Genomic DNA, 27,703 nt, shown 5'->3' with positions numbered 1-27,703 from the left:
TCTAAAGGAACATTCGGATTTTTTTCTCAAGAATCATTGGAGAAACTTCTGAAAGAAGTCTGAAAATTTTTCTAGAAGAATTCTTGGTGAAATTTCTGGAGGGGCCTGTTTAGGCATATTTTAGGATTTCATGGAATATATGCCTCCAAGAATGTCATTCGTAAATTGCCATGAAAATCTTCCAAGAGATATACAAAGAATATGTCATAGAATGTTTTTAGGGACCTAATGAGAATATCGCCAAGAATTTTGTTTATAATCCATTATGGTTTTCAAAAGAGTCTCGTTAAGAACTTAAAAATAAATGAGGATCTTCACAGTATTGCTGTAAGAAATCATAAAATGAAATCACAAAAAAAATAGAAAGATTCAGAAGAAGAACTTCAGAAAAATATGCTTGATATGCACAAAGAGAAAAAAACTGTTTAAAAATTACCACTGGTATTGGTATCATTTTTAAACAGGTTGGCGAGAAAAAAAATCTTTGTCGTTTTCTCATCGGCGTGGGAAATTTTGTTCGGCGGCGTGGAAAAATATGAACAGCGGCACGCCGGGTCAATTTAGCTGGCGGCGGCGGCGTAAAAAAATCGTCGGCGACGGCGGTGCGGCGCGGCGGCGCGACGTGGCGGCGCACACGTCTAGTCTGCATTACTTTGTTTCTTAATTATTTAGTGTCTAAATATATTGCACCGTATCATGAACTTGAAATTGAAACAATTTCTACGCATTGTTTACCAAGTACCTCTCAGAATCAATCACCCCGATCACCATCGAACCGATCAAAGCATGCTTTGAATTGATAGACACTTCACCGTCTTCGTCGTCGTCGTCGCCGCATGCTTGATTAGCCCGTTCGATGAGTGAGAACAGCATCGGCATCGGCCTGCTGCTGCTTATCTCGCCAACCAATCAGCAAGCAAGGAACCTGAGCCGGCCTCTAGGTACTGATGTGCCCGCATCCAAGCATGCTGATTGCTGGCAAAGCTGCATGGTCGCGACTCGCGGTCGATAGACCGGCTAGAAATGGGGAGAGAGCAAGCAAAAGCAAAACAGAGAATCGCGTACCTACGGTCGGAGTCGGAGATCGATTCGCGGCGCCTCGCCGCCGCCGTTATGATTCGCAAACGAGGGGGCTTCACTCCGCGCGCGAGTCAGCCAGGAGTCATCGCATCGCGCGCACCTATAAATTTCTCACCTGTCCCCTTCGGAGGCGACAGTTTTGTTTACGATCCGGTCGCGCTCGGTTCGTCCACCGCCGGTAATCGGTCAATAGTTTTTTTTGGTTTTTGGTTTTGGATCACCACAAGAAACCAATAGGGGAGCATTGGGCGTCAGTGTGGGGCTCACAAACGCGTTTCGGTCTCAGTCGGCTTTGCCGCACGCTGTTAGTTCAGTAGCGACTGGTCATCCCAGCAGGCCGGTTCGCGTTGTTCTTGGGGCGAGAGAGTGAATATAAGATCGAAGAACAAGGCGCAAGACAACGAACGCGAATCAATCGGTGTTGTTAAGTGGATTGGAAAACCGTTAATAGGGAGTGCTGGGTGTGTTGTTGATACAAAGTATTAAGGGGCCACGGGCTGCCGTGAAGACGCAAATTAGTATTACCGGCGTTGTTGACATTCGGAATAAATTGGAAACGGTAAGTAAACACAGCACATGGACGCGCGACGGACGACGGTGATGAAGCGAATGCCAAATGAGTAGTTAGTTATCCAAGAAGGCCCCACTAATTGTGTGTTTTGCAGAAAGGGGTGTGTATCGGGCCCAAGTGGACGAAAGTGGAGTGAATAAATTCTAAATTCGACAGTGCCAGTGGTGGCGAACAGGACAAGACAGCAGTGTGCCTACAGCCAGAGACAATCGATTCGCCGAGCTGTATTGTGTCAGTGGGAATCCGTTGAAAGCGTGCCAAAAATTGATAACAATGATGAATAATAATAGCGAGGCGTATATTTTACATGACCTGTGTACACAAGGTTTCCCCTTTCTGAGGCAGTGGAAAATGCCATGTTCTACAAAAAAAAAGTCCTAGATTTAATTATCAGTTTGTAAATTACGCTACTGGTGATTAGGGAGTGACGTTTTTTTTTAAGAAATGTATATTCACTTAGACATTATATTCTTAGATTTTGCTGAATCTGAGAATTCAGTATTTAAGTAATCTATGATGTTGATTCTGTCGTCTAGGATTTACTTTCTTTACAGATACTGAACAATTTTTAATTCTTTCGTAGCGGTTTTTGCATTTTTAGCTATACTTGTCATACACACTTTTTTAATGTCTTGGTGATCATGTCTACAGTTTATTTGTCTTTATTTGTAAACAGTTAAATTCAATATAGCATAAGACCTAACCCTTAGTTAGATGTCAACGTGAACATAATCTTGAATGCTATATCATTCAAAGATGCAAAAGCTCAGACAAACAGACGTTATACTTCGAATATTTTTCGATTCAAATCATAGTCACCGAAACATGTATGCCCAATGCTAAAAGGACTGAGCTTGGCCAACCATCAACTAGATGGCGGTAGTGGGAAAACGTCAAACTTGAATAAAAACGTCTCACTCTACTCACTTCCCATCGTTTCATTTTTTAACGGTTAATTCAAATAATTTGTAGTATGCAAATTACCCGCTCACAGCGCTCGCATCGTTTTTGCTCCTATTTGACGTTTGCTTACTACCGCCACCTACTTGAAGGTTTGCGAAACGCAGAGTATTTAGCATTGGGCGATCATATTTTCGTGAGGATGATTTTAATAGCAATTTGTACCGAGTGATACATCTGATTGTCTGTGACCAAACTTTAAAATAGATTGTTAAATCGCTGTACGATGGGAATTATCAGAGTGTTACGTCTGTTTGTCTGTGGAAAAGTATGTTTAAAACTGCAGACACAGTGGCCACAGACAGAGTGTCTGTGCAGTGGCGATTACATCAACAATGTAAATATGATTAATTCGGTCAAGTCAACATTCATCCGGTGATTTATTGCTGATTGTTCGCTAATCTGAGTTTTTACCGAAATTAGTACATATAAAACAGATCTCGACAATTTATTTTCATTGTGTACGTAATAAGCATAAATGATTAAGAAACTGAGAAGTGCTTGATGTGTTAAAATAGACTGCTCAATTTAAAGTTTGAGTTTGTGGATTTGATTGATCACCAAAAAAAGTGTTGATTTATGCTAGAATACTCTTTCTAGCTAAAATCAAAGTTTTTAAATTCAAATATGTTGTCGAAATTCTTAGAAATTGCCTACATTTGGAGTTTATAAAGGAATTCGGCGATTCGTGGATAGCGATTCAAGGTAGGAAATTTCCACAGGAATTGATATTCTGCAAGTAGTCCATTTGAATGAGAACAAGCATCTTGAAATGAGTGTATGATTGATTTGTACCTTTCATTTCCGTTCTCTAATCCCGGCTGAAAATCTCTTTAATAAAGATAAATATTAATAATTCTTTCTCTAACGAGAAATGATCAATCAAACTTTCCTAAATGCGTTTTTTTTTGAGCCACCCTAATCCTTTATTAGAATGCTTCTATTAGAAAACCCACTTCAGAGGAACGTTATCATTCGTTTTGGACATTTGTGCCACCGGCATAATATCAGGTATCAGAAGGCCGGCTCCAGAGGCACGTTATCCTCCATTTGGGACATATGTGCGATCGCCATACATATGAGCCTATTTCATCATTTACCTGAGGGAGAATGGGACAAGGGATGGGAATTGGGAAAGGGAAAGGTGATGAAATAGGAAGGGGTGCCCTAGAAGAGGGAATGAACGCATAAGCGCAACGAGAGCTCATAGCTCATACCACAACGGGGTTAATCAGTGCCCTGAAAAGGACACTGTAAAACGCATAAGCGTAAAAAGAGCCTATAGCTCATTGGAGGTAGCTTGCGACGTCATGCGACATTCAATATGACATAGAAAGGCACGTCATCAAATGCATCCTCAATATTCAAGAAATCACCCAAGCAAAAACTACGTTTGAGCGAGTGCTTTCTTGAAAACGTATACAACTTTATGTAAAGGAGTCACTGTGGACATCCCAAATTGGGAGACATGTGAGTTCACATGAACAGGCATGTTAGCCAGACGAACATCACAGATGTGATAATCGACTATGCGTTTCGAGCATTTCAGAAAGAACGACGTAACCAGATAAATCTGGAACTTATTCCTTCTTTTTACAACGCACGCACCCTTTCGGGATAAAACTACAGAGTAATTTCATGCCATGAAAATACCCAATAGAAAACTACAAGAGTTCAAAACATGTTTGAAAAACTCAAATCCCTCTGGAGAGAAATAGGATAAAGCCCCATTTGCTCCAGGAGATTTGAAGTAAGCAGAGCTTTTTGATGCTCAATAAATCGATTCTATAGCTACAATCCTCGGGGTAGAAGCTAAAGATTCGTAGCTATACAAAAGACTGGTTTATCCGAAGATATTTAGAACTTGAACAGGTCCGAGTTCCATTCAGGAATACCTCTTGCGGTCCGCACAGACCGCAGAGGACAAGCTTCTTTCAAAGCAGTAGCTATGGTATACCACAATGAAGGGCGTTGTAATAACAAAACCATAATGAAACTCTCTTGGAGTAGCAATGGAAGCGAGTTATCCATAAAATGTGATCGCAACCAATTATTACAGGTTCCCTAGCTTGTTGAGCAGGGACGCCTGAATACGCAAAGTTTGCGAAGGAACACTCCAAAGTGCAAAAAGGTCAAATGGAGAGTCCTCATCTGACACATGCCAATCAGTCAACTCATGACAAATTCTGCTCATTCAGAGTTGGGTTAGGTGCAATTCTATGTTAAGTTAACCATGAACTGTACTACCTAAGTATTCCATCAAACTGAAGCATCTCAAATCAATGTTTGAGCTACTTCAGATGCCAAATATCAGCGAAAAGATGCTGAAAACAAGAGCTTGCTTGAAGGCATCCATAAGGAAAGGTTGAAACATACTGTTAACGTTATTCTAAAATAGAGCATGCTCGAGGCACGACAGTTCATCTATAATGAAAAAAGCAAAGCTGGGTTCACAAGGTAACCTAGACAGAAGTTACCCTACGAAAATGAACTTTTTGAAGTAGATCCACTTGGGCTACATACGCTTTTTACGCTGAAAATTGATCTGAGGTTTCCTTGCCGTAGCCACTACCCAAACTAGACAGGATAACGCACTTCACAATCACAGTACAAACAGGAAACATCAACGACGAACCAAATCGTGATCAATTGAAAAACGCCAATGGCGAAAACGCATTCAGCGAACCCATATAGGCAGTAATGTAAGCTAATTAACAACATTTGAATAACCCCGCCCTTATTTAGCCTCAAATTTGAGACTTAAGAAGGGCAACTGATTATCTCGGAGAAACACAAGGTCCACCGCACCATTGCTCCGGTTAGCGCAGTAAGGGCGTAATACTGTGGAGGACGCCCTAACTCTCCACAGGCTCCGTTTGTGGTTAGGTTTTTATTAGACCCCCCTAACCATTCATTCTTTGGCACGGTAAGCATAAAGCCGCATAACACCATGAATTAGGGGTCACCTGTTTAGTGGACTCTTACCACTGGATCAGGCGGTCCGTAGTGTTATTCTTAGCCAATTGAGACAACCGCTACCGACACTACACAGCTATCTAGGCTGATCGGGAAAAGAAGTTAACATTGATGGTCAACTTCCAAACGAACCCGAACAGCCGGCAAAAACGTTATCATTCGTTTTGGACATTTGTGCCACCGGCATAATAAGAGCCTATTTCATCATTTGATGTTGATATTATTTGCCACGTGATACTAGGCCGTCTGTTGTCAAATTTATACACTGAAAGACGGCGTGCGGTTGAAATTACTATTCTGAGGGTCAATTTGGAATACACAACGCCACTAAATTTGTGCAGACTGATTTTCGTTTCATTTCAACAGATTAATGTTTTCAATTTTACCATGGACCCGATTTATAATTTTAAAAAGTTTCTGTTGGTAACCGGATTCGAACCAAGAACCTTGAGGTCACCAGGCTCGCACGCTACCACTCGGCTATCGAACCGGTTGATATGAAAAAAAAAAAACAAAATGCATACAATGAGCATGTGTTTGTCGATGATCTCGTTTTACCGTGGTAAATTTGAAAACATTTATGCTAGTAATTACCGAAAGCCATCTTTCAGTGTAGTTATGAAATGAGGTAGCTGACACGAATCGGTGCGTAAGTGGACTATTATTTTTTAATTTAATTTCAAATACAGATTTACAAAAAATTGAGATTATTTTGTCTAATATTCTCATTTTTCTTGTCAACATTGTTTTCCTCATAACACCCACGCTTTTTGTCCATTTTCATTGCAGAAAAATCATCGAGATATTTTCTTCTGAAACTTCATTCCAATGTACATATAACATAGCAAAGTATAGCCAACCTATCTTGGGGTGCCTGTTGAAAGAGATTACTGAATACGCCAGAAAACATGCTTGTGAATTTACATACTGTCAATAGAACTATGTTCGACAGGACGTTGCGATCAGCGGGCAAGCGAAGAAAATGTTGATTAAAAATCTACTAGAAACTGAAACTGAAGGGAATGATCTACCTGATGGTTTGTTGTAGCAGGGTAAGCTAAATTCACTGAAGACCTTCGGAATAGTCTGGACAGCCCACGAATATTTGCCTGAATACCAGTTCAGTAAGATTTCTTAGGCTATCCCTTCCGAAACTATCAAGTACCTGTAATGTTCAAGTATAAAAGGGAACAACAAGGAACGAACTCACTGGGTAATCCTTTTCAGCTGGTTTTCTGTGTTTGTCTTCGGTTTTTGTATAGGTATAGAATGCCCTCCAAACCATTGAATGTTCACTCGTATTCGCCAGTTGCCCAAAGAAAGATAAACCAAAAACTACAAATACGCGTATTACACGACCCGACAAACCAAAAACCAATCACTCGGATGAAGGTATTTCAAATATTCTCTATAAACTACGTAAAGCTACTGATTTCAAAATTTTACATTTTATAAATCAATCCCGGCAGAACACCCTGAAGGAATCCCGAGAGGATTCCCTACAGGAATTCTGGGAGATATATCTGGAAAACTCCTGAGAGTAATCTCGGTTGGAAGTTCGGCAGGAATCCCTGAAATAATCACTAAATAAATCCCGGGAGGAAGTAGTGGAGAATAGAAGGGAAGAATCTTTTAAGGAATACCACCAGGTATCCTGGCACATATACCTAAATGAATTCCTATAGGTTTGTCTTAATATATCTTGACATCAGTCTTTGAAAGAATGTCAGAAGGAATGCATGAAGGAATGCCTTCCAGAATTCCCGAAAGAATCCTTTAAGCATTTATCCCGGCAGAAATACCCGAAGTTATTTCTGAAGGAATCCTCATTGGCGTAGGATGGCGCAGAGCCCAGGCCCTCTCTTGCATCCTGCTTTTTCTGGTGTGTGTTTAAAAAGGTGTGTAAGAAAAAAGAAAAAGCTAGCTACGCCAATGGAACCGCCGCAGAGAATACCTGATGGCATTCTTAGGGAAATCATGGCAGGCATCCCGGCTGGAAGTTGAGCAGAAATTCCTGAAAGAACTATTGGAGAAATGCCTAAAAAACTCGGGTACAATTTTTGGAGGAATTCCATCAACTCCGGCACGAATATCTGAAAAATGCAGGATTATCTGCATTACCTACCAGAAATCTCGGCAGAAATCTATATTTTTTCATATTCCTTTTCAGAACGAACTCCATCACTAATACCTAAACGAATCCTTTCAGGATTTTCTAAAACAATTTCTGCAGAAATCCCCGAAGAGAACTTAGGAGTAATCCCTATATGAGTTCCGGTGGGAATATCTGAAGTTTTCCCGGGATGAATCCTGGGAAGATTCTCAAGAGGAATTCTTGAAGAAATCGCTGAAAGAATTCATGAAGGTATCTCGAGAAATTCTAATCTCATTTCTTTACCCTAACCCTCTACCTCCCAAGTAACAATCTTGATTCTATTTGGCTTTATTTGTTTTTATGATAGTTTTATCGGATCATTGCATATTCTAGTTGATCTTATCGGAGTTTCAGCTGAGCACAAGTATTCTTCGTCAATATGTGGTTTTAAAAACACCTCCAAGAATACTTGAGGTTCAGTTCATAAAACCATAAACACAACAAGAACTGTTGAACTTATTTTCAGTTTTATAAGGCTCTTGTAGCTAACTTCAATCATCCATTCTTGATCAAGCGCAACTGTTCTCGCATAAGAACAGTTTGGTAGATGAAAAATACAATAAAAAACTCAAGCATCAGATTTTGATTCTCATCGTTCCATTATTGCTGCCAATCAAGAACACCTACCCAAAAACCCAACCGCGACGCGGTGCGGTGCAGTGCAAAGTTCCTCCGGTTGCAGCATCCGAAATGAGGTGGGTTTGGTCATCCAGGACGTCGATTCCCGTACAATTCGGGTTCCATTCATCGATCTTTAAAATCAACAACTACTTACCTGTTGGAAATGCTGACCGGAGAAATGAGGCTAAGTACCGCATCAAGGCCGGTTGTCGAAAAAGGTCTGCCTGGTTGGCAACGGTACCGGGCTGATGATAAAATTAATCGGACGAGATTCACAAAATCCACCGCGGTGCGATAATTTATTGTTTGTTTACAATTTGGCTTACATGATTTATTACGTTCTCGGCGGAGTTTGCATAAACCTACATCAAGAACGTTATAAACCTGAGTACTCTGGAGAAATACTTCTCACCCTTGCTTAAGATGAAATAAATTTAACCCTCTAATACCCAGTCCCGCCTTTAGACGGGGTATAGTTTGAGCATTTTTGTATTTTTTGTTTCGTGGAGAATCATTTTTTTTTTATTTTTTGGGCTGATATTTAGGACTGTTCTGTATATCTCAAAATAATTTTTGGTGTATTTTAAAGCGTATTTACATTTTTAAAAAATCATTGAAAAATTGATGTTTTAGTCACCTTTTAGAAGTCATTGTTTATTTTGTATTGAATCGCTACAATTAACATATTTTAAATTTTTCCCAAATAATTCTATCCTTGTTTAATAGTTTGAGGGAATCGAATACACTCTAAAATTATTTTCCTTAAAATTACACGGAAAATAAAATTGTCTGTGAAAAAAATTTAAAATAATAATATTTCAACAATTATCATAAAATCTCAAAATGTTTTCATCTCAAAAAATCCGTTCCCCAAATTGGCTTCCAGGAAAAATATAAAAGTGTGGGGATGTTCAAAAATAAAAAAAAGAAAATTCAAAAACTGATATTTACGAAATCGAGAATTAAAAAGAATCATCTTCCAAAACATGCTCAAATCGATTTTAGATGACGAAAAATGATATTTAGATCAAAATAAAAAATTTGGGTATTAGAGGGTTAAGACGTTCATGATGAAGGCCAACCAGGCTGCATTGAGAACGTTATAAATCCTAGTAGTCTTGAGTTATTCTTTCAGCTCTGGCATGAGTTGAAAGAAGTTTAGGACGATCTTATGGTGATGTTGATTAAAACCATCGATAATGGACCGACCACCGGCCTAGATTTCAATGGAAGCCATGTTGAGAAAACTCATGAACAATGTTCTCATGACCAGGAATAATATATTTAAATATTTTATTAATGCATTATAATGGAAGCGCGTTGCAATTTTTGGAAGTATCTTGCAACATATATACGATGAATTTTGCTTGGCATTTGGCATCCTTGTTACACCACGGAAATATTTCCAATTTGTGTAATAAATTAATGCCAATTACAATAATGTGTCATTTTCATTGCGCTTTTTTTAAATTTATTTCATCAAACTTTTCTGTCGACATAAAAGCTGCATCAGCAACAACACTGACAAATTTACTATCGTTTTATCGTGCACTTGAAGAATTCTACAAGGAGAGAGCAATTCGCCTTAAGGACAACTTGGGAAGTACAACAGGTTTTAAGAGAAGTTTAAAAACAACTCTCCAAGAGGATCTTAGGATGGGCCTCTTTGGTCTTATGGCGTGTTTATGGTTGAGTTGCTGTCGTTTTGCAGAGCAATTTGGTTTATGCATGGTTTTAAAGCACAGGTGTTGAAGAATACTTCAAGCGCATTATAAAATTAATTTTGTTACTTGGAGGAGCTCCTACCTAACCGTCTCCCCAGTCCTCTATCCCACCCAACTCTCTATCCTACGCCGCTCTATCCTAAACCTCAACCCTACCGTCTACTTTAACCTCTACCCTATCCTCTACTCTAAATTCTACCGTAGCCTTTACCCTAATCCTTCACCCCACCTTCTACACTATCTTCTATCCTACCGTCTACCCTAACCCTCTACCATACCATCTACCCTATTATCTTCCCACTGAGGTAGTACCCAGCCTCTATCGCACTTTTTATCTAGCTCTTTCCTGTGTTTGTTTACGAGAGTGAGGGAGAAAAAAAAGCTGCGCACGCTAGTGATAGTATCTGTAGCAGCAGTGCCGTTAAATAGCATACATTCTGGAGTTTATTTCGCCATCCATGCCGCCATATTGAATTACAATACCCCTATAACCACCTTCACAACCTAAGCAATACATATGTATGCCAAATTAGGTTGCAATCGGTTGAGGCATTCCAGAGTTATTCCGGAACATACATAACATTAGGGTGGGTCAATGTTGTATGGGTAAATTTATAATTGATCAGATTCAATCAGATCAAAGTTTTTAAGATGCCACTTGTGGTCCCGAATAACTGTGCAAAATTTGGGCATGATTGGTTTAGCCTACATTTTGCGCATCGCGATTGAAGTTTGTATGGGATTTTGCATGGGAAATCATACGTTTTCGTATTTTTCTTGAAAGTTGCTCAAAATTGTCCTAAACCATATAACCGTTGATGTTAAAGTATAGCCCAGGATGTGTCGAAAAACTTTGTCGAAGATCGCAAAGCGATCCGATGCACGTGGAAAGTCAGGCCAAAAGTCTTCGAAAGTCAGGCCTTTACATGTTAAAAGATAAGCACACTCATGCGATCAGTTGGTTATAACTTTTGTTACAAGACTCGGATCGCTTTGCGGTCTTCGGCAAAGTTGTTCAGGACATCTGAGGCTATACTTTTACATAATCGTGTCAATACTTTCAGAATACTTTTATTCTTTTATAATAAATATGCAAAAAAGTGAGTTATCCCATATAAAATCCCATACAAATTTCAATCGCGATGCGCAAAGTATAGGCTTGGCTGATCGTGCTCAAATTTTGTACATTCGTAAATGGAGTAAAAAATACCTTGATCTGAAAAAACGACCTCTATGACCATGCTATGTTATGTTAGACATACAATTATTTATGTACACCAAAACCATCATTTCGGTAACGAATCGGGACTGCCTAAATAGAGTTTTTACCTAAATGGATTCAATGGATTCAGTTCATTACCTAAATGGATATGAAGATAGAAAAAAGTTTAAGAAGGACGAGTGGTCTGGAGATTTAAAGGGGGACATGCGAGGATCCAAAGGGATTTCATTGGAGTACTAGGAGGGGGGGTGTCAGAGGCGTTGCGAAGGGTCCCCGTTACATGCGTTACATGGGATTCGATGGGGTTGTATGGGGATTTCGAGGGCATTCCAGAAAGCTTCAGAGGATTTTTGGCGAGTTTCAGAGGTGTTACGTAGGCGACTTCGGTGGTTTCTGAGGGTCTCAGGTGCGTTACATGGTGTCCGAGGGGGTTTTAGGGGGACTTCGAGGGCGTTTTAGGAAGCTTCAGAGGATTTTTTTTTCGGGTCAGAGGCGTTACGCCGGTGTTTTCAGGGGTATTAGAAGATCTAAGGGGTGTTACAGGGGGTTTTGAGTGAGGTTAAGAGGGCCTACAGTTTCTGAAAATACATTTTGGATCTCAGATCTTAAGTAAGCTCCAGGGAGATTTCAGCGGTGCTTAAGAACGTTTCTTAAACGTTTCGATGGTTTCAGAAGACATTCAAGACGTTCCACACTGTTTACGATTAAACAGTCCCAACCCAACCTCACCCCCTTTATTGCTCCCTCCTGAGCACGCTCTAAACTTCCATTAACTCCACTTGCTACTTAATTCCCTTAAACCAATGTTATCCCTAATCTAAAACACTCCAACTGCTCTGGACACAATCAGATTCGATTTAGGTAACGATACCTAAATGGAGGAACCTAAATAGATTCTACCTAAATGGATTCGATTTCGCTGTAATCTTCGCAACACCATAAACAAGCTACTAATGTGGTAAACAACTTCTCATAAAACAGTATTCTAAAATGTTGCCTCATTCTGCAGATATTCACGTCAAAAGGACTGTCCTATAAATAGGACGCTGGGCGGATATGGGTTAAGCTGATGTTGGTCAAATTAACATTCCAATATTTTTTGAAAAACTTTCAACTAAACCATGTTCAAAATTTCTTTGACTTATTATCTTTTTGATGAGACCTAGACTTTTGAAATCGGACGTAAATCGGTGAAGATATGGACTTAAAAAATGACAATGCTGTACCGCGCTTTGGTCACATGGACGTTTTACGAGAAGCTGAACCGCTCGCGTAGAGGCTTTGTGCCACAAGCCGACATGTGCCGAGACCAGCATCGACAGCATTACGATGAGCACCTCAATGGCGACGTTGCAAGTACCAAAGGTGGCGTGGTAACAGATCTAGGAGTTTGTGCACAGGACGAAAGATTTCCGGTCCCTAACCTACAAGAGATTGAGGAGGAGGTTGGCTGGTTGAAAAACAAAAAAGCCGCTGGAGCAGATCAATTACCAAGCGAGCTTTGAAAATACGGTGGAGAAGCACTAGTGAGAGCACTACACTGGATTATTATCTACCTAGATTTGGGGTGAGGAAGTAGTACCGGAGGAATGGATGGAAGGTATCGTGTACCCCAGATCTACAAAAAGGGCGATAAGTTGGATTGCGGGAACTATCGCGCGATCACACTACTGAGCGCTGCCTACAAGATACTCTCAAACTGCAAGACAGTACATGGTAGCCGCGAATACAACGTGTCCACGCAGGCACTTGTTCATCGATTTCAAATCGGTGTATGATACAATCGATTGGGAATAGTTATGGCAGATTATGCACGAATACGGATTGCCGGATAAACTGATACGCTTGATCAAGGCGACGATGGATCGAGTGATGTGCGTAATTCGAGTATCAGGGACATTCTCGACTCCCTTGGAATCTTGCAGAGGGTAACGGCAAGGTGATGCAGTGTGAATGCCGGATAAATTAATTGTAAGTAAGATTAACAACAAATTATATTAACAAAATCTACAAAACCTATCAAAAGTAAAACCAAGCCCGATGAGTTGTAGTGACGAACTTGCCTAAGCGCGGTGCTGCCTCGTTTCATGAACGCTCTAGGATCACGTTTTCCGGAAATCAATAAACCCACCCACTCTACTAAATATCAATCTCAATCAACACCGGAAAGGACATCGTCACTGGAGTTCATTGTCAGCAGATAACGGCTTCGCCGCCATTCGATACGAACAGCAGCGCAGCAGCGACAGCAGCCTGATCGACATTGAGGAGGCTTTTTATTGTTGGTCGAGAAACGCTCGGTGAAATTTAATTAGCATGTCCGTATTTTAACACACGCTGATCGCATACATGATGAGCCGGAGCGAGAAGACATGTTAATCGAAACCTCGTTTATCTAGCGCGACGACGACAATGGACTAGTGTAAGGTGACGAAGGCCTAAACACTCTCAGTTCAGCTCAGCTGTTGTTGGCGCCCGGTCATGGTCTGTGACGGACGAGTGAGGTGGAGGAGGGTCTTTAATCGCTCAGCTGGAGGAAAACTAGATTCTCCACTTGTGGGGAGCTGATGTAAGTCGATGCCTATGGGTGAATTATACCACGCACAGACGAATAGATGAACAACAGAGAGCATTAAAAAAACGCTAGTTAGAAATTCCAGTTTTCAACTGCGGATTGATGTTTCGCGACATTCTGTTTTGATCCACCAGATTGCGCTAGTGTGAAACGTCAAACACGATGCACCAATACAAAATTTTACTCAGTGACAGAGTTGTTCTTACTCAGACGTCTATAAGTCTACTGGTTTTCAGTTGATTTGTAGTTCAAAGAGAGATAACAAATAGCCAGAGATTTTTCCTAGATGGACTGAATAGAATAAAATGATAACCACAGACAAACAGACGTAACACCTTGAACGATTTTCACGGAAATCCATCGCCCAGTTCACACTACCATTACCTGGTGGAAAAGTTGCACGAATCACTGTGTTGTGCAATATCGTCAACAGAAGGCGCTAGTGTGAAACGTCAAACGCATAGGAAAACGATGCGCGCGCCTCTGGTTGTGAAGGCCACAACTATGAAAATTTAAAATGATCGTTAAAAGCGTGGTTGATGGAAATTTCACAAGTGTTACGTCTGTTTGTCTGTGTGATAACCTTCAACTTTTTGTGTGTGACTAGCTATGTCACTGAGTAGATTCGTTTTCAGTATGGAGAATGATTGCTTCTCGGATGTGACCATCGAAAATATTGCCAGTGTTGCGCCCGTTTGTCTGTGTTTACACTTTTCAACAACAGTGTGTATCGCTTTAGTTAAGCTGTTGAATTAATTAAGATAACGAATACCGGCGCCTTGTGGGGATAAACGGTTTTAAGTGAAACAAATTACACTTCTCTCTCGTTCGTTCAGTAGGTATTGGAAACAGCTTCGTCTTCGCTTTTCGATACAGTAGTGGCGATGGAAGAGGGTGACCAGAGGCGGTGGAGGCTACCACGGGACGGGAGAAGAAACATATTCTGCCCGATATGGTTTGTTTGTAAATAGTGCTCATCGAGAAACAAGATGCATCGATGTCAAGGTTGATCTGCCATGCTTGTAGATCCGATCGAACCTGGCACTCACATATGGCTGATTGGCTGCAGAGCCATGTTTAAGAAAATTGATTTAGCTATGCCCGTCACACCGTCGTCGTTGCCATCGGAAACTAATCTTAAGCAGCAACTTGAAATCACCATTTACGGATTAGTGTGCGATCGCTTGTTCATTGATTTGTCATGGTAATGTTTTCTGGTATCGGTTGTTTAACCGCGTGATTTACAATTGAGATTTGATTGGTTTTGTCAAGGGTTTTGCGGTTGAAACTGATTGTGACTGGTCTTGTTTAACGAGATTTCTTAACAACTGTGGTTAACGTTCTTAGTTCATACTCAAGTTCAATCTTAAAGCAACATTGTAAAAATAAATTCTATGTGAATGTACAATATAACAACGCTGTTATAATTTAATAGCTCTACCACTCGCCCAAACATCGTTACCTATATACTTTTGTAGAATATACCCCATTACTGCCGCAATTCTGCAAAGTGACGTAAGCGCCATTCAAAATGTCTATATTTCTTGGTACATTAGATATTATATCTGGTGTAAAAATAACACTGTGGAATGCCTGCTGTATTAAAATGCAAGATCTAGTCGTATTTTATCATCTATGGAAGGAAACTTAGAGGACGAGAAAGAGTTTTATGCAATATAACCAAAAAATGAGCAAAAACTATCACTGTCGCTTACGTCACTTTGCAGAATTACGGCAGATTAGGAATAAGGACGTTTGACATTAGTAGGTTAGGCATAGAGACATTAGGCATTAAGACGTTAGGCATAACCGACGTTAGGTATAATGGATGTTTGTTAGGCATAACGAGCTTTCAAAAGAATGACAATTTATGTCTATCGTCCACTATGACAGTCGTCCATTGTACCTATCGTATTTATACCTAACGTCGCGCATTAACTTTTGTATTACAAGTTTTTTTAATGTTGTTAATCAATCCTGAGCATCCCTGGGGGTCATACGACCAATGTAAAAGATCTCCAGCCTGGGCGGTTGGATGCTTGACATGGGCCCTGCCTGGTCACCACGAGCCTCAGGATCTGTCTCTGCTGCGATGTCCTACCGATATCCAATTCAGCGTTTGCTTGCACATCTCGTCTCCACTATTTCGTAGTGTCGATATTGGCTTCTGATGCCATCGTCGATGGAGCTCAGTATTCAAGATCCATAAGAGTAGGCAACAGCGTCCGTCACTTTGTCGCAGTCCCCGGCGAGATGCTGGTCAGTTCATCCTAAACTCTTAGGTAATTTTGCACACCGTCCATCGTTGCATATAGGCGGAAATGGGCCAAATTCTTGGCCATAAGATGAATTTTTTTCCTGAAATTTTTTATGCAATTCAGTATTATAATTTATATTTTATCTAATTCATTTTGGTATCATAATGGCCATTTTTTCCGTACTGATTCATTATGCAACTGAAACGAATTGCATAAAGAAAAATAGTTGTATAAAGTTCATAATGCAACTCATTTGAGTTGCATTATGAACATTATGCAACTGAAATGAAAAAAAACATTGCATAAAATTTTGTTGGAACTCGTTGCAAAACTCGATTTTTTCAGCACTCTTCGTATTTATCCAACTCGGCAAGCCTCGTTGGATAAATGTACGACAGTACGACTCGTGCTGAAAAAATCAACTTTTTGCAACTCGTTACATAAATAACTATTGAAGATGAATGAATGTATTGCTTCATCATGTGCACATAACATAAGTGAAACTCTGGCTCAAAAAAATTAAGCCTTTTCGGTTGCGTGTGCTGGTATAGAGGGCACCGAAATGTCAAATGCGTCATACCCAACCCCATGAAACGGCTGTCATCCACATACTACTGGATTGAAGCCAAAAATATGGTGCTGGACGTGGTGCTGATTTGAATGGGCAGTTGCATAAGGCTGAAAACATAATGATTTTTTCTGTTGGAGCAGGTGCGACATTTAATTTTAATTGATTTTAGTGTTGTTTTAAATGGGCTAAATGTGTCAGCAGACTGAAATTTCGTAAACAAACCCGTGGCGCCCCACCAAAGGCGGCGGCTTCAAGAACTAACGCTTTCTTCAGGGGGTTGGTCATACCATTATCACCATACCGTTTTTCAACATGTATACTGTGGTACTTCCCCAGTTGACGTCTCGGCTAATAAAGATAATTCCAAGGGCTCGGCCTACTTGATCTGCTAAACTACCACATCTCCCTTTCTTTCGAAATTGACCATTGTTCGTTAACCGCAATCACTTCCTCCCGGTCACATCGAGAGATGGGTGCTTAGACTAGAACCGCTCAAATTAAGGATTGTAGGGTATTAGTTCCCTTATTAAGCATGTGGCTCCCATTTTCATCCCACGAAAAACAAAGGATTGAAGCGCTGTTTGTTTTGTTTCTTATTTTTGTATTTTTTGTTAGAAGTGAGCACCCATAAAAACAAAAAGAACGGAGTCAATCGGTGCCGTAATCGCTTGCTTTCGAATAGGATGAAAATGGGAGCATGAGATTACTGATGGCACACATACCCTATATAGGCACAGAAAGTGAAACTTTGCAGAACCACTATCTCGTCTAAACAGAAAACTTCATTTCCGAAGCAGTCCCCCTTTGAGGTGAACTATGAAACCTTGTCGCCTAACTCAACGGACTGAAGCCATTCCTGAGGCAGTCCACCGTTGGGTGAATTTCATAATTTTATCGCCTAACTCAACGGATTGCATCCGTTCCTGAGGCAGTTCACCATTAAGGTAAACTTGATAACCGTTTCGCCCAACTCAACGGATAGAATCCGTTCCTGGGGCAGTTTCGTGCAAAGGAACTTGTTTTTTTTTTCGGTTCAGCGAACCGAAGTTCGTTGCCAAGGTAATCACTGTTTGGCTTGATTTTTCACGTATGTCTTATCATAGCAGGAGAGGGTTCCTTCATGATCTTATGATGATTCTTGATCAGCTTCACTTGCAGGACTTGCACGTCCTTGCACGATCTTGAATTTTTAATTGTCTTGATCTCCAAAATGGTTGAGTCGTTTGGCTGATAATCGTGCCGAAGGCTCTGCTTTGTCGCCAATGTGGTACTTTCCCAGTTGACGTCTCGGCTAATAATGATAATTCCAAGGGCTCGGCCTACTTGATCTGCTAAACTACCACATATACTACACGGAGTAAAATAAATAGTAAATACAAACAAAATTTGGTTTCATTCAACCGGAATTTCATGTTGATTGTGGCACAAACGACAGATTGGTTTGATTTTATTACCGATGGTTGTTGAGGAGAAACATCAAAGAACACAAATATGGCTGCCACAATGGCCGACTTGGATCCCAACTTACGTTTTCAAGAGCACCGATCTTAAAAATTCGTAACCAAATGTGCTTGATTTGGAAAAGCTGCCTCTTTTTTGCAAGTGAGCAAAGCCAGGATAAACAAGTGCGGCTTGGTTCGTTGCTTCGTTCGTTTGATTTGTTCCTCTAAAGTTTGTATGCAAAATCGCAATGGGATCTCTTGATGTTTCGCCCTAAAACAACTAATATGGCTGGTTATTCCGTCGGCCACATGGTGGTACCGTGTACCCCCCGTTGGTTTGACCGCATCTAATCTGAACACTTTTTATCTTGACCCCCGCTGATCTGCACATCGTTCGAACTAAAAATGGTTCAAATGTCATTCTGCTCATGGAACGGGATGAAGGCATAGTCAAAACAAAACAGCAAAGGTTACCATCAGTGTGTTTTTCGATGCCCACAGGGTTACTAAAAGTTCAAATTAAAAAAGAACCCCTCATGCAAACCAGAGGTATCGTTCAAACCAACGGGGGTAGACGGTATCCTACCAGAATGCATTCCTCCGCTTTGATAACCCAATTCTGTCGCTTCTGTCGAGGAACGTGTGCCATGACCGTCGTATCACATATCCTTAAATGTGCCAGGTCTGGTTTCCTCGTCGACCACATCTCTTTCGGAGTCACGTTATATTCTTTTGTCGGAGAACGGTTAAGTAAGTAAACTGATGTCGTATTGGCTTCTGCCCAAATTTTGGCAGATTTGCTTCGAACAACATGCACTTCGCTCGTTCAACGATGGATCTATTGAACCGCTCCGCCAGACAGTTTTGTTCCGGGGTATAATCAACGGTCGTCTGATGTTTGATGCCAAGTGTCTTCAGAAACTCTTTAAATCTTCCGTTCGTGTATTCCTTTCCGTTATCTGAGCGAACCGTCAACAGTTTACGGCCAGTCTGGCGCTCCACCAGGCTTTGATTCTTTTGAAATGCTTGCAATACCTCCTCAGCTCACTTCGTTTTCAAAAAATATACGCACATTCTCCTCGATTTATCATCGGTAAACGTGATGAAATATCGGTTTCCACAATCGACGACACCTTCATAGGTCTACAAATATCGGAGTGAACTGTTTCTAAAATCTCCATCGTACGGTTTCCTTGATTTTTGAATGGTAGTCTCGTCTGTTTCCAAGAGCACAAACCGTACATGCTTCAAACATCTTCTTATCAAACGATATTTCTGGTACAAGATCCTGCTTCAGTTGCCTAAATCCATTCAAGTGCAAATGACCTATCCTTTTATGCCAAAACTCCAGATTTGTCAGATCAAAGCATACCAGCTAGGACTGAAGATGTATCAGCTTTGTCTAATTTGAATAATCCCTTTTTATCCTGTAGCGAAAACATTCCCAGTGGCGTTCACATCTGTGATGCATCCATTTTTATTGAATATCGTCTTGTTAACGTTTTCTAATATTTTTAACGGTTGATTCAAATATTCGGTAATTGGTCGATTGACCACTCGCGCACTGGAACTTTTGCTCCCGTTTTTCTCACTACCGCCACCTAGTGGTGATCTGGCCAAACACAGTACGATTAACATTGGGCGGTTGCGTTTTCGTAACCTTTTCGCAGGTTTTTCAACAAATCTCTGTTCTTGGTCTCCGTCGTCCTTGATAGTACACTGAAAGACGGCTTGTGGTAATGACCAGCATAAAAATGTTTTCAAATTTACCATGGAAAAACGTGACATCGACCATCAAACGCTTCTTGTGTGCGTTCCACCCATAACAAGCGGTTCGATAGCCGAGTGGTAGCGTGCGATCCTGGTGATCTCAGGGATCTTGGTTCGAATCCGATTACCAATACAACGTTGTTGTATTTTATACCATAGGTTGAAAAAATCTCGCTTTTTGTACTCAGCATTAGCGTGGTGCTGGCGGTGGTGCCCAACCGCGCAAGTTACGAAAGGTAAATTGTAAATCGGACCCATGGTAAAATTGAAAACATTAATCTGTTGAATTGAAACGAAACTCAGTCTGCACAAATTTAGTGGCGTAGTGTATTTAAATTGACCCTCAGAATAGTAATCTCAACCGCAAGCTGTCTTTCAATGTAGAGAGAACGGTACAGAAAGCATTTCCGTTCCCCTAACCTTGACAAAATTTGTTCGGACAATTCTTCGCTATAGGACCAAATTTGTGACACCATCGGCAATTTTGGTCCCTTCGACAACGACTGTTCTCCGCGAGGTCCTCCGTATTGCTTGGTTGACGATCCTTGGACACAAATGCTGTACTCACCAATGGTCATTGGTGGAGCCAGCTTTGAAAGAGCGTGATGAAAGAGGATGCAAGCTGCCTACTCTTACATCTTTCTCTTTCTCGTATATGCTTAGGAAAGCGAGTAAGAAAATAGAAAATGCTGGCTCTACCAATTCCAACGGTTCTTGCACCTCCTGAAGAAGTTTCGTCTTGATCAAATCACCTATTATCACTACTCCAGAACTTGAATTGTCATCACCATCGGTTTCTATTCCGGAGGAAGGCCATCAAGTAATATGTAGTGCTCCTATCCACTCTTCGCTCACGTCGAATCCAATCGATTGCAATCCCTCGTAGTTGGTGCGATGCTGAAATAATCCGATTAACGTGGTCGGCCATTGACGTACTGTTGATCAAGCTTGTATTGATCAGCTTGCTCAACAGTCTGACCTTCCGTTCAGTTCCCGAATCATTAAAGGCGTTTTCAAGTTTGGTCCAAGCTTCGCAGGCAGATTTCGCTTCTTGTGCATGGACACTGGATCGAGCAACAGTACAATCTTCGCTTTCGCTCTTGTGTCCTTCTTCGCATCAACCACTGCCATCTTTCCATCTGCATTAGTCATCGGCTTTACGACATCCCACAGCTTATCCAGCTCCGAAAATGACTGCACTGCAAATTTCTATGTCAACAAACGCTGTATTGCAGGTAGACTTGATACGCTGTAACTTGCACGGGCCGGCCAAGCAACATCTCCGTTTTCAAAATATCCGCCGCTGCCTGACGAACTTCTGGGGCTAACTATTCTTCCAATTACTTCAGTTTCAATTCCTGGACGCATAACCTATTGAAAATGGCCAGTGTAAACGCAGATACGTGTTGATGGGATAACGGATTAATAACGAAAACGAAATGCATGGCCTACTTGATCAGATGGCTGTAGATTGGATTACTCCAACAAAATTTCCTTGACTTCTTTAGGTATGGATTACTGCACGAATTTTTTCTGGCCTGCTTACTCTCATACGAAATTTGACGTTTGAGCGGTGTCGACACCTCTCAAACGTCAAATTTTCTGTGAGAGTAAGCAAGCCAGCATAAATTCGTGCAGTGAACCATATAGTATATATGAGGAAACTCTTAGTTAAACACTGTGGAAGTGCTCATACAAGACTAATCTGAGAAGCTGGGTTTATCCCAGCGTTATGCCAAGTCGAATAAGAAGAAGACAGGGGGTTCAAGGAGATTCCAGGAGGTTTTCAAGGGTGTTTTTGAAATGTTTCAGAAGTTTTCAAGGGGTTCTTGGGGGCGCTTTTGCTGGTTGGAGGGTATTTCACGAGATTACAAGGAAGTTGCTAGAGGTTTCTTGAGGTTTTCGGTGGCGTTCCCGGGGCGCTAATGGAGGATTGAAGGGATTCTAGGTAGTTTTCAGAGGCATTTCAGGGAGTTCAGATAATTTTCAGCGAGAATCAAGGGCATGGCAGAGGTTTTAAGTGACGTTAAGAGAGGCTACAGGCACAGACAAACAGACATATCACTCATGTTCGCATGTGTCATGATGGCGCTGCTGTTTCTACATAACGTCTCACTTTTGGAGAGAAATTAACGCGACGCCGATCAATGTTTATATAAAATGACTCAATCATTATCCTTTATTCATTTTTCGCCTGTTCGAGCCTGCCATCGAGCCGAGCGTTAGTACACCTGCAAACGAATGCTTCGGATTGTGCATTATAGAGGGTGCTAGCACAGACAAACAGACATACCACTCAAACCGCAATCGTCGCACGATTTAACGTTGAACTTTTCGTCATTGAAATCATCGTCATCATCAAACATTTGAAACATTTCAAAACAAAAGTTTTTGCTATGAAAACATATTCACTGTACTCCACATGAGGAATACAATGCAGTGAATATATTTTCACGATCCTTGTTTTGATATGCAGCGAGAAAACTGCATTTTATTTTCCGAAAAATGATGACGGCTGTTTGAGCCTTAACGGTCTTTTGAAAATGTAGTGTGGTTCGGACTTAGTTCGCATGTGTCATGATGTAACGCCACTGGATCTTGCTGAGAATCTTCTGAAACTCCATGGATTGGCTGTGAACCTAACAAACATTTTTGCTGTACAAGGGTAGAACAAACTCTGATGGTGGGTACACAATCATCATCATCATCATCACAAGGGTGGAACAAACTACTCTTAAGCAAATTATAGCTTAAGAAACTGTTATTCAGCTAGTTCTGTTTCTTGGGAAAGCCCCACGAAACCCCGTGTAATCCCTTATAACGCTCCCCGGAAACTATAAAACCTCAAACCCCTGAAACTTCTAAAAATGCCTGGAACGTTTCTGAAACCCGCTAAAAATTCTTTGAAACTCATTGAACTCGCTCCGAAAACTCCCTGAAAATTCGTGTTAGCTTTTGCAACATTCTAAGCCCCGCTTAAACGCATCTGAAACTTCCTGAAATGGCTGCGAAAACACCTTAAAAGCTTTATAACGCTCCTGAAACCATCTTAAATCTCCTAAATCGCCCCTGAAAACTTATAAAACCACCTGTAACGCCTCTGAAACTCGTTAAAATGGCTCCGAAAACCCCCTGAAACCCTCTAGGAGTCCCCGAAACCTTATCTGTAACTTCCTAACCCCTTCTAAAACGCTCTTGCAACCAAAACCCCCTAAAAACGCCCTTGAAACTTCCTGTTGCTCCACTGAAACCCGCTGAAAATCTCCTGAAACTCCCTGTAATGCCCCTGAATCCCTTCGAAACACCAAAAAATAACCCTGCTATACTCTCAAAAGCCCCTGTAATCCTGGTAAATCCAGGGCTTTTAGAGATGTTAAGGGGGATTCAGTGACTTTTCAGTGGACTTCAGGGGGGTTCAGTGGACTTACAATCAAGGGGTTGAAACGATAATAATAAAAAAAAACTATTTGATTAGGCCTAACGCCTAATAGAACCGATTAACGATAACACCTCTGTGGTAATTTTCCGTCACATTTTTCCAGTTGATCCAGAGCGGAACACGCAAGGAAATGTAAACATAAAACCATTTAACATCATTAGTCAAACAGACTGACGACAGAGCCCTCTAGGGGAGAGGGACAGCTCCGTGGTTTCCGTTTAACATGTGTGTCTACCGTAGCAAAAAACTGACCGATTGCAACACCAACTGCGACTCGTCATTCGATAATTATGTATGCTCGATTCAATCGAAAATATGTAGGTAGTCTGTCACAACTCTTGCAAGTGACTAACGATTGAACAAACGCGCGGACATGACCAGACCACCGCACCATCATCAACCGCGTAGTAGGCCGTGACGACAAACGTGGTAGGTCGGGTGACCGTTGACAGGGGAAACGAATGCGACCAAACATGCTTTATGGCTAGTATGGTTTTTGCGCCGATTGCAATTGCAGTTGGCCATGATCTGCCGAGTACCGTGGCTACTGACTTCTGCGAAGGGACAGCATCACCGTAACGCGGCCTACTACGCTGAGCTGAGCGGTGGTAATTGACTGACTGTGACGCCTTTGGGACTACATATTGACTGCGAGAAGTGTTGTGTAACACGAGCCACTTGGATCCGAGTAGACCAATCAATTTGGACTGGTTTATTTCCTGAGAATCGGTATTCGATTTCCATGGAAAAGCAAACAATTTTTAGTAGTTTAGGACCAGGTGTGGACACTGGCTTGTATCGGCGACGATGCGAGCGAAAGCTCGCGTGACAGAATGGCGGTCATCATCCTTTATTGTTGCTAGAACGTGCGGCTGCGGCATGCCCACCACTAATTGAATTGTTACCGAGAAAAAAGCGTTAAGCGATTATTGCATCATTTAGAGCGCTGATGTCACACCTGTTCTATGAGGAATGGGGCAGGGCACAGACACTTTCACTATTCCATAAATGCTAATTGCTAAGTTGGTAATCGCTAATCACCAGTGGAGTCACTACTAGCGTTAGACGTTGATGTTCAATGTGATCTCAATTATTTGCAGATGGCAACGCTGAAGATTTTGACTCTGGCGCTCATGGCAACACTGGTCAGCAGTGCCAGCGTTTCCACGGAGAACACCTACACCAGCTACCGATTGCCAACGGCCTTCCGACCGGAACACTATGGCCTGCAGGTGTTGACCCATCTCGGAGACGAGAAGGGATTCATGTTTTCCGGACGAGTTCTGATTCGGGTAAGTGATGAGCTTAAGTTCTTGAACGACTATCTACAGTTTCTGCTATGATTCGTAGATGCTTTGCGACGAGGACGCCATGAACATCACGCTTCACTCGAAGAACTTGACCATCGCGGAAAAGGACATCAAGCTGGTCGAACTCTCCGATAGCGGATCCAAGAGCATGGACATCAAGCGAGTGCAGTACATTACCGACAACGACTACGTAGTGTTCCACACGAGCGAATCCATGAAGAAGGGCTACCGCTACGACATCACCATTCCATTCGAGGGTGTCCTAGGCACGGGTCTTCTAGGATACTACCGTAGCAGTTACGTAGATCAGAAATCCCAGAAGAAGATGTAAGTCAACTCTACACCTTGAGGTTCAAAGGTACTAATCCATGTCATGATCTTCTTACAGCTGGCTGTCGGTAACGCAGTTCGAACCAACCTACGCCCGTCAGGCTTTCCCATGTTTCGACGAACCGGAGATGAAAGCCACGTTCGACATCTCGCTGGGTCACCACAAGCAGCTCACCGCGTTGAGCAACATGCCCATGAACCGCTCCGAACCGATGACGGCCATCACGGATTGGGTCATGGATCACTTCGGCACCACGGTCCCGATGTCCACCTACCTGGTGGCGTACACCGTGAACGACTTCGAATACCGCGAGTCCATGACCAAGATGGACGGCGATGTGGTCTTCAAAATCTGGGCCCGCCGCGATGCCATCGATCAGGTTGACTACGCTCGGGACGTCGGACCTCGGGTAACTCGCTTCTACGAAGAATACTTCGCCGAGAAGTTTCCCCTGCCCAAGATCGACATGATTGCCATTCCGGACTTCTCGGCCGGTGCCATGGAGAACTGGGGCTTGATCACCTACCGGGAGACCGCCCTGCTCTACCATCCGAACATCTCGACCGCCAACAACAAGCATCGCGTGGCGTCGGTTATCGCTCACGAACTCGCCCATCAGTGGTTCGGCAACTTGGTTACCATGAAGTGGTGGACCGATCTGTGGCTCAATGAAGGTTTTGCCACGTACGTGGCCAGCTTGGGCGTTGAATATCTGCACCCGGAGTGGCACTCCCTGGAGGAGGAATCCGTCGACAATACGCTGGGAATCTTCAAGTTCGATGCCCTGACCAGCAGCCACCCGGTTTCGGTCGAAATCGGACATCCCAACCAGATCTCGCAGATATTCGACGCCATCTCGTACGAGAAGGGATCTACTGTAAGTTTCGTACAGATACAAAACAAACCTATTCATAGCTAATACCAATTCTCCCTCTAGGTTATTCGTATGATGCACCTCTTCCTCGGCGAGGAAACCTTCCGCAACGGAGTTCGTCGATACCTGAAGCTCCACAAGTACGCCAACGCTGAACAGAACGATCTCTGGGCTGCGCTGACCGAGGAAGCCCGCATCAACAAGGTGCTCCCCGATGACGTCGACGTTAAAACCGTCATGGAATCTTGGACGCTCCAAACCGGTTACCCAGTGATCACCGTCACCCGAAACTACGAATCATCCACGGCGGAGATCACTCAGGTCCGCTTCCTGTCGGATCGCGAACAGCAGGCCAACGCTACCGACTACTGCTGGTGGGTTCCGCTGACGTTCGTCACCTCGGAGAACCCCAACTTCGAGGACACCCGCGCCAAGGACTGGATGATGTGCGGCGCCGGTAAACTGCGTAAGGGACCGATCAAGCAGCTGCAGAAGATGCCTCCCGCAGATCAATGGGTACTGTTCAACGTACAGCTCGCCGGCCTCTACAAGGTCCGCTACGACAAAACCAACTACAAGCTGCTGATCAAGCAACTGAACAGCGAAGAGTACTCCACGATCAGCCTGGCGAATCGTGCTCAGCTGATCGATGACGCTATGGATCTGGCCTGGACCGGTGAGCAGCAGTACGGCATCGCCTTCGCCATGATCAACTACCTTCGCCAGGAGGTGGAATACATCCCCTGGAAGTCGGCCCTCTCGAACCTCAACGCGATCAACCGACTGCTCAAACGCACCCCTATCTACGGAGTGTTCCGAAGCTACATCCAGTTCATCGTTGAACCCATCTACGAGAAGCTGCAGATCTTCAGCGCAGATCGAACCGTCAGTCAACGGCTGGACGCCACCAAACAGCTGGTTCAGATCGCCGCCTGGGCCTGCAAGTTCGACGTCGGAGACTGCGTTGAGCGATCGGTAGCTCTGTTCGCGAAGTGGATGGCCGTCCAAGATCCAGAGCTCTCCAACCCTGTCCCACGGGACCTCCGCTCCGTGGTGTACTGCAATGCCATGCGCAACGGCAAGGAAACGGAGTGGAACTTCCTGTGGCAACGCTACCTCAAGAGCAACGTCGGTTCGGAGAAGGTCATGATCATCGGAGCACTGTCCTGCACTCGGGAAGTGTGGCTAGTCGAACGATTCCTACTGTGGTCCTTGAACAGCACTTCCGGAGTGCGCAAGCAGGACACGACCATCGTGTTCGGCGGTGTCGCCAAAAGCGACGTCGGTTTCCACCTGGCCAAGAGCTTCTTCCTCGAGAACGTCGAGGAGATCTACAACTAGTAAGTCGTTCGAGGTCTTCCTGAAAATCGGTTCTAACCCTTCGATCTTCTCTTTTTCAGTCTCTCTCCGGACACCTCCCGTGTGTCGCGCTTCATCAAACCCCTAGCCGAGCAGATGTCCTCGATGAAGGAACTCCAGGAGCTGAAGGACCTGATCGAGTCCAAGCGGACCGTGTTCGAAAAGGCCACCCAAGGGGTCAAGCAAGCGCTGGAAACCGTCGAGATCAACCTGCAGTGGAAGTCGTACGGTTACACGCAGATGACCCGGTTCCTGCCGCTGCTGAGCTACCGATCCGGCAATCTGGACGTGATGGAGCTGCTGGATTAATGTAGGGGGTGAGAGGGATCGGTATTTGTTTTTAGTCGCCTAGTTTGACACAGCTCTCGTTGTTTTTAACACTCGCACAAAGCGATCGCGCGCATTTTTGTCGTTGTACTTTTTAGCCATTTTGAACAATTGAAATAAAAATTTTGTGAAAAATTG

General features: G+C 42.8%; 1 protein-coding gene across 1 annotated transcript; it reads left to right on the top strand.

Moving 5' to 3' along the window:
• Positions 1-1,206: 1,206 nt before the first annotated feature.
• LOC115256420 (aminopeptidase N) lies at positions 1,207-27,703 on the top strand. Its single transcript, XM_029854934.2, has 6 exons — positions 1,207-1,639; positions 24,465-24,656; positions 24,715-25,001; positions 25,063-25,882; positions 25,943-27,219; positions 27,280-27,703. Exons 2-6 carry the CDS (start codon positions 24,465-24,467, stop codon positions 27,545-27,547), a joined length of 2,844 nt encoding a protein of 947 aa, XP_029710794.1. The 5' UTR covers positions 1,207-1,639; the 3' UTR covers positions 27,548-27,703.

Source organism: Aedes albopictus, chromosome 1 (assembly GCF_035046485.1).
Source record: "Aedes albopictus strain Foshan chromosome 1, AalbF5, whole genome shotgun sequence".
Taxonomy (NCBI): Eukaryota; Metazoa; Arthropoda; class Insecta; order Diptera; family Culicidae; genus Aedes; species Aedes albopictus.
The sequence above is the reverse complement of the archived record's forward strand: the minus strand, read 5'-3'. Positions and strand labels throughout refer to the sequence as shown.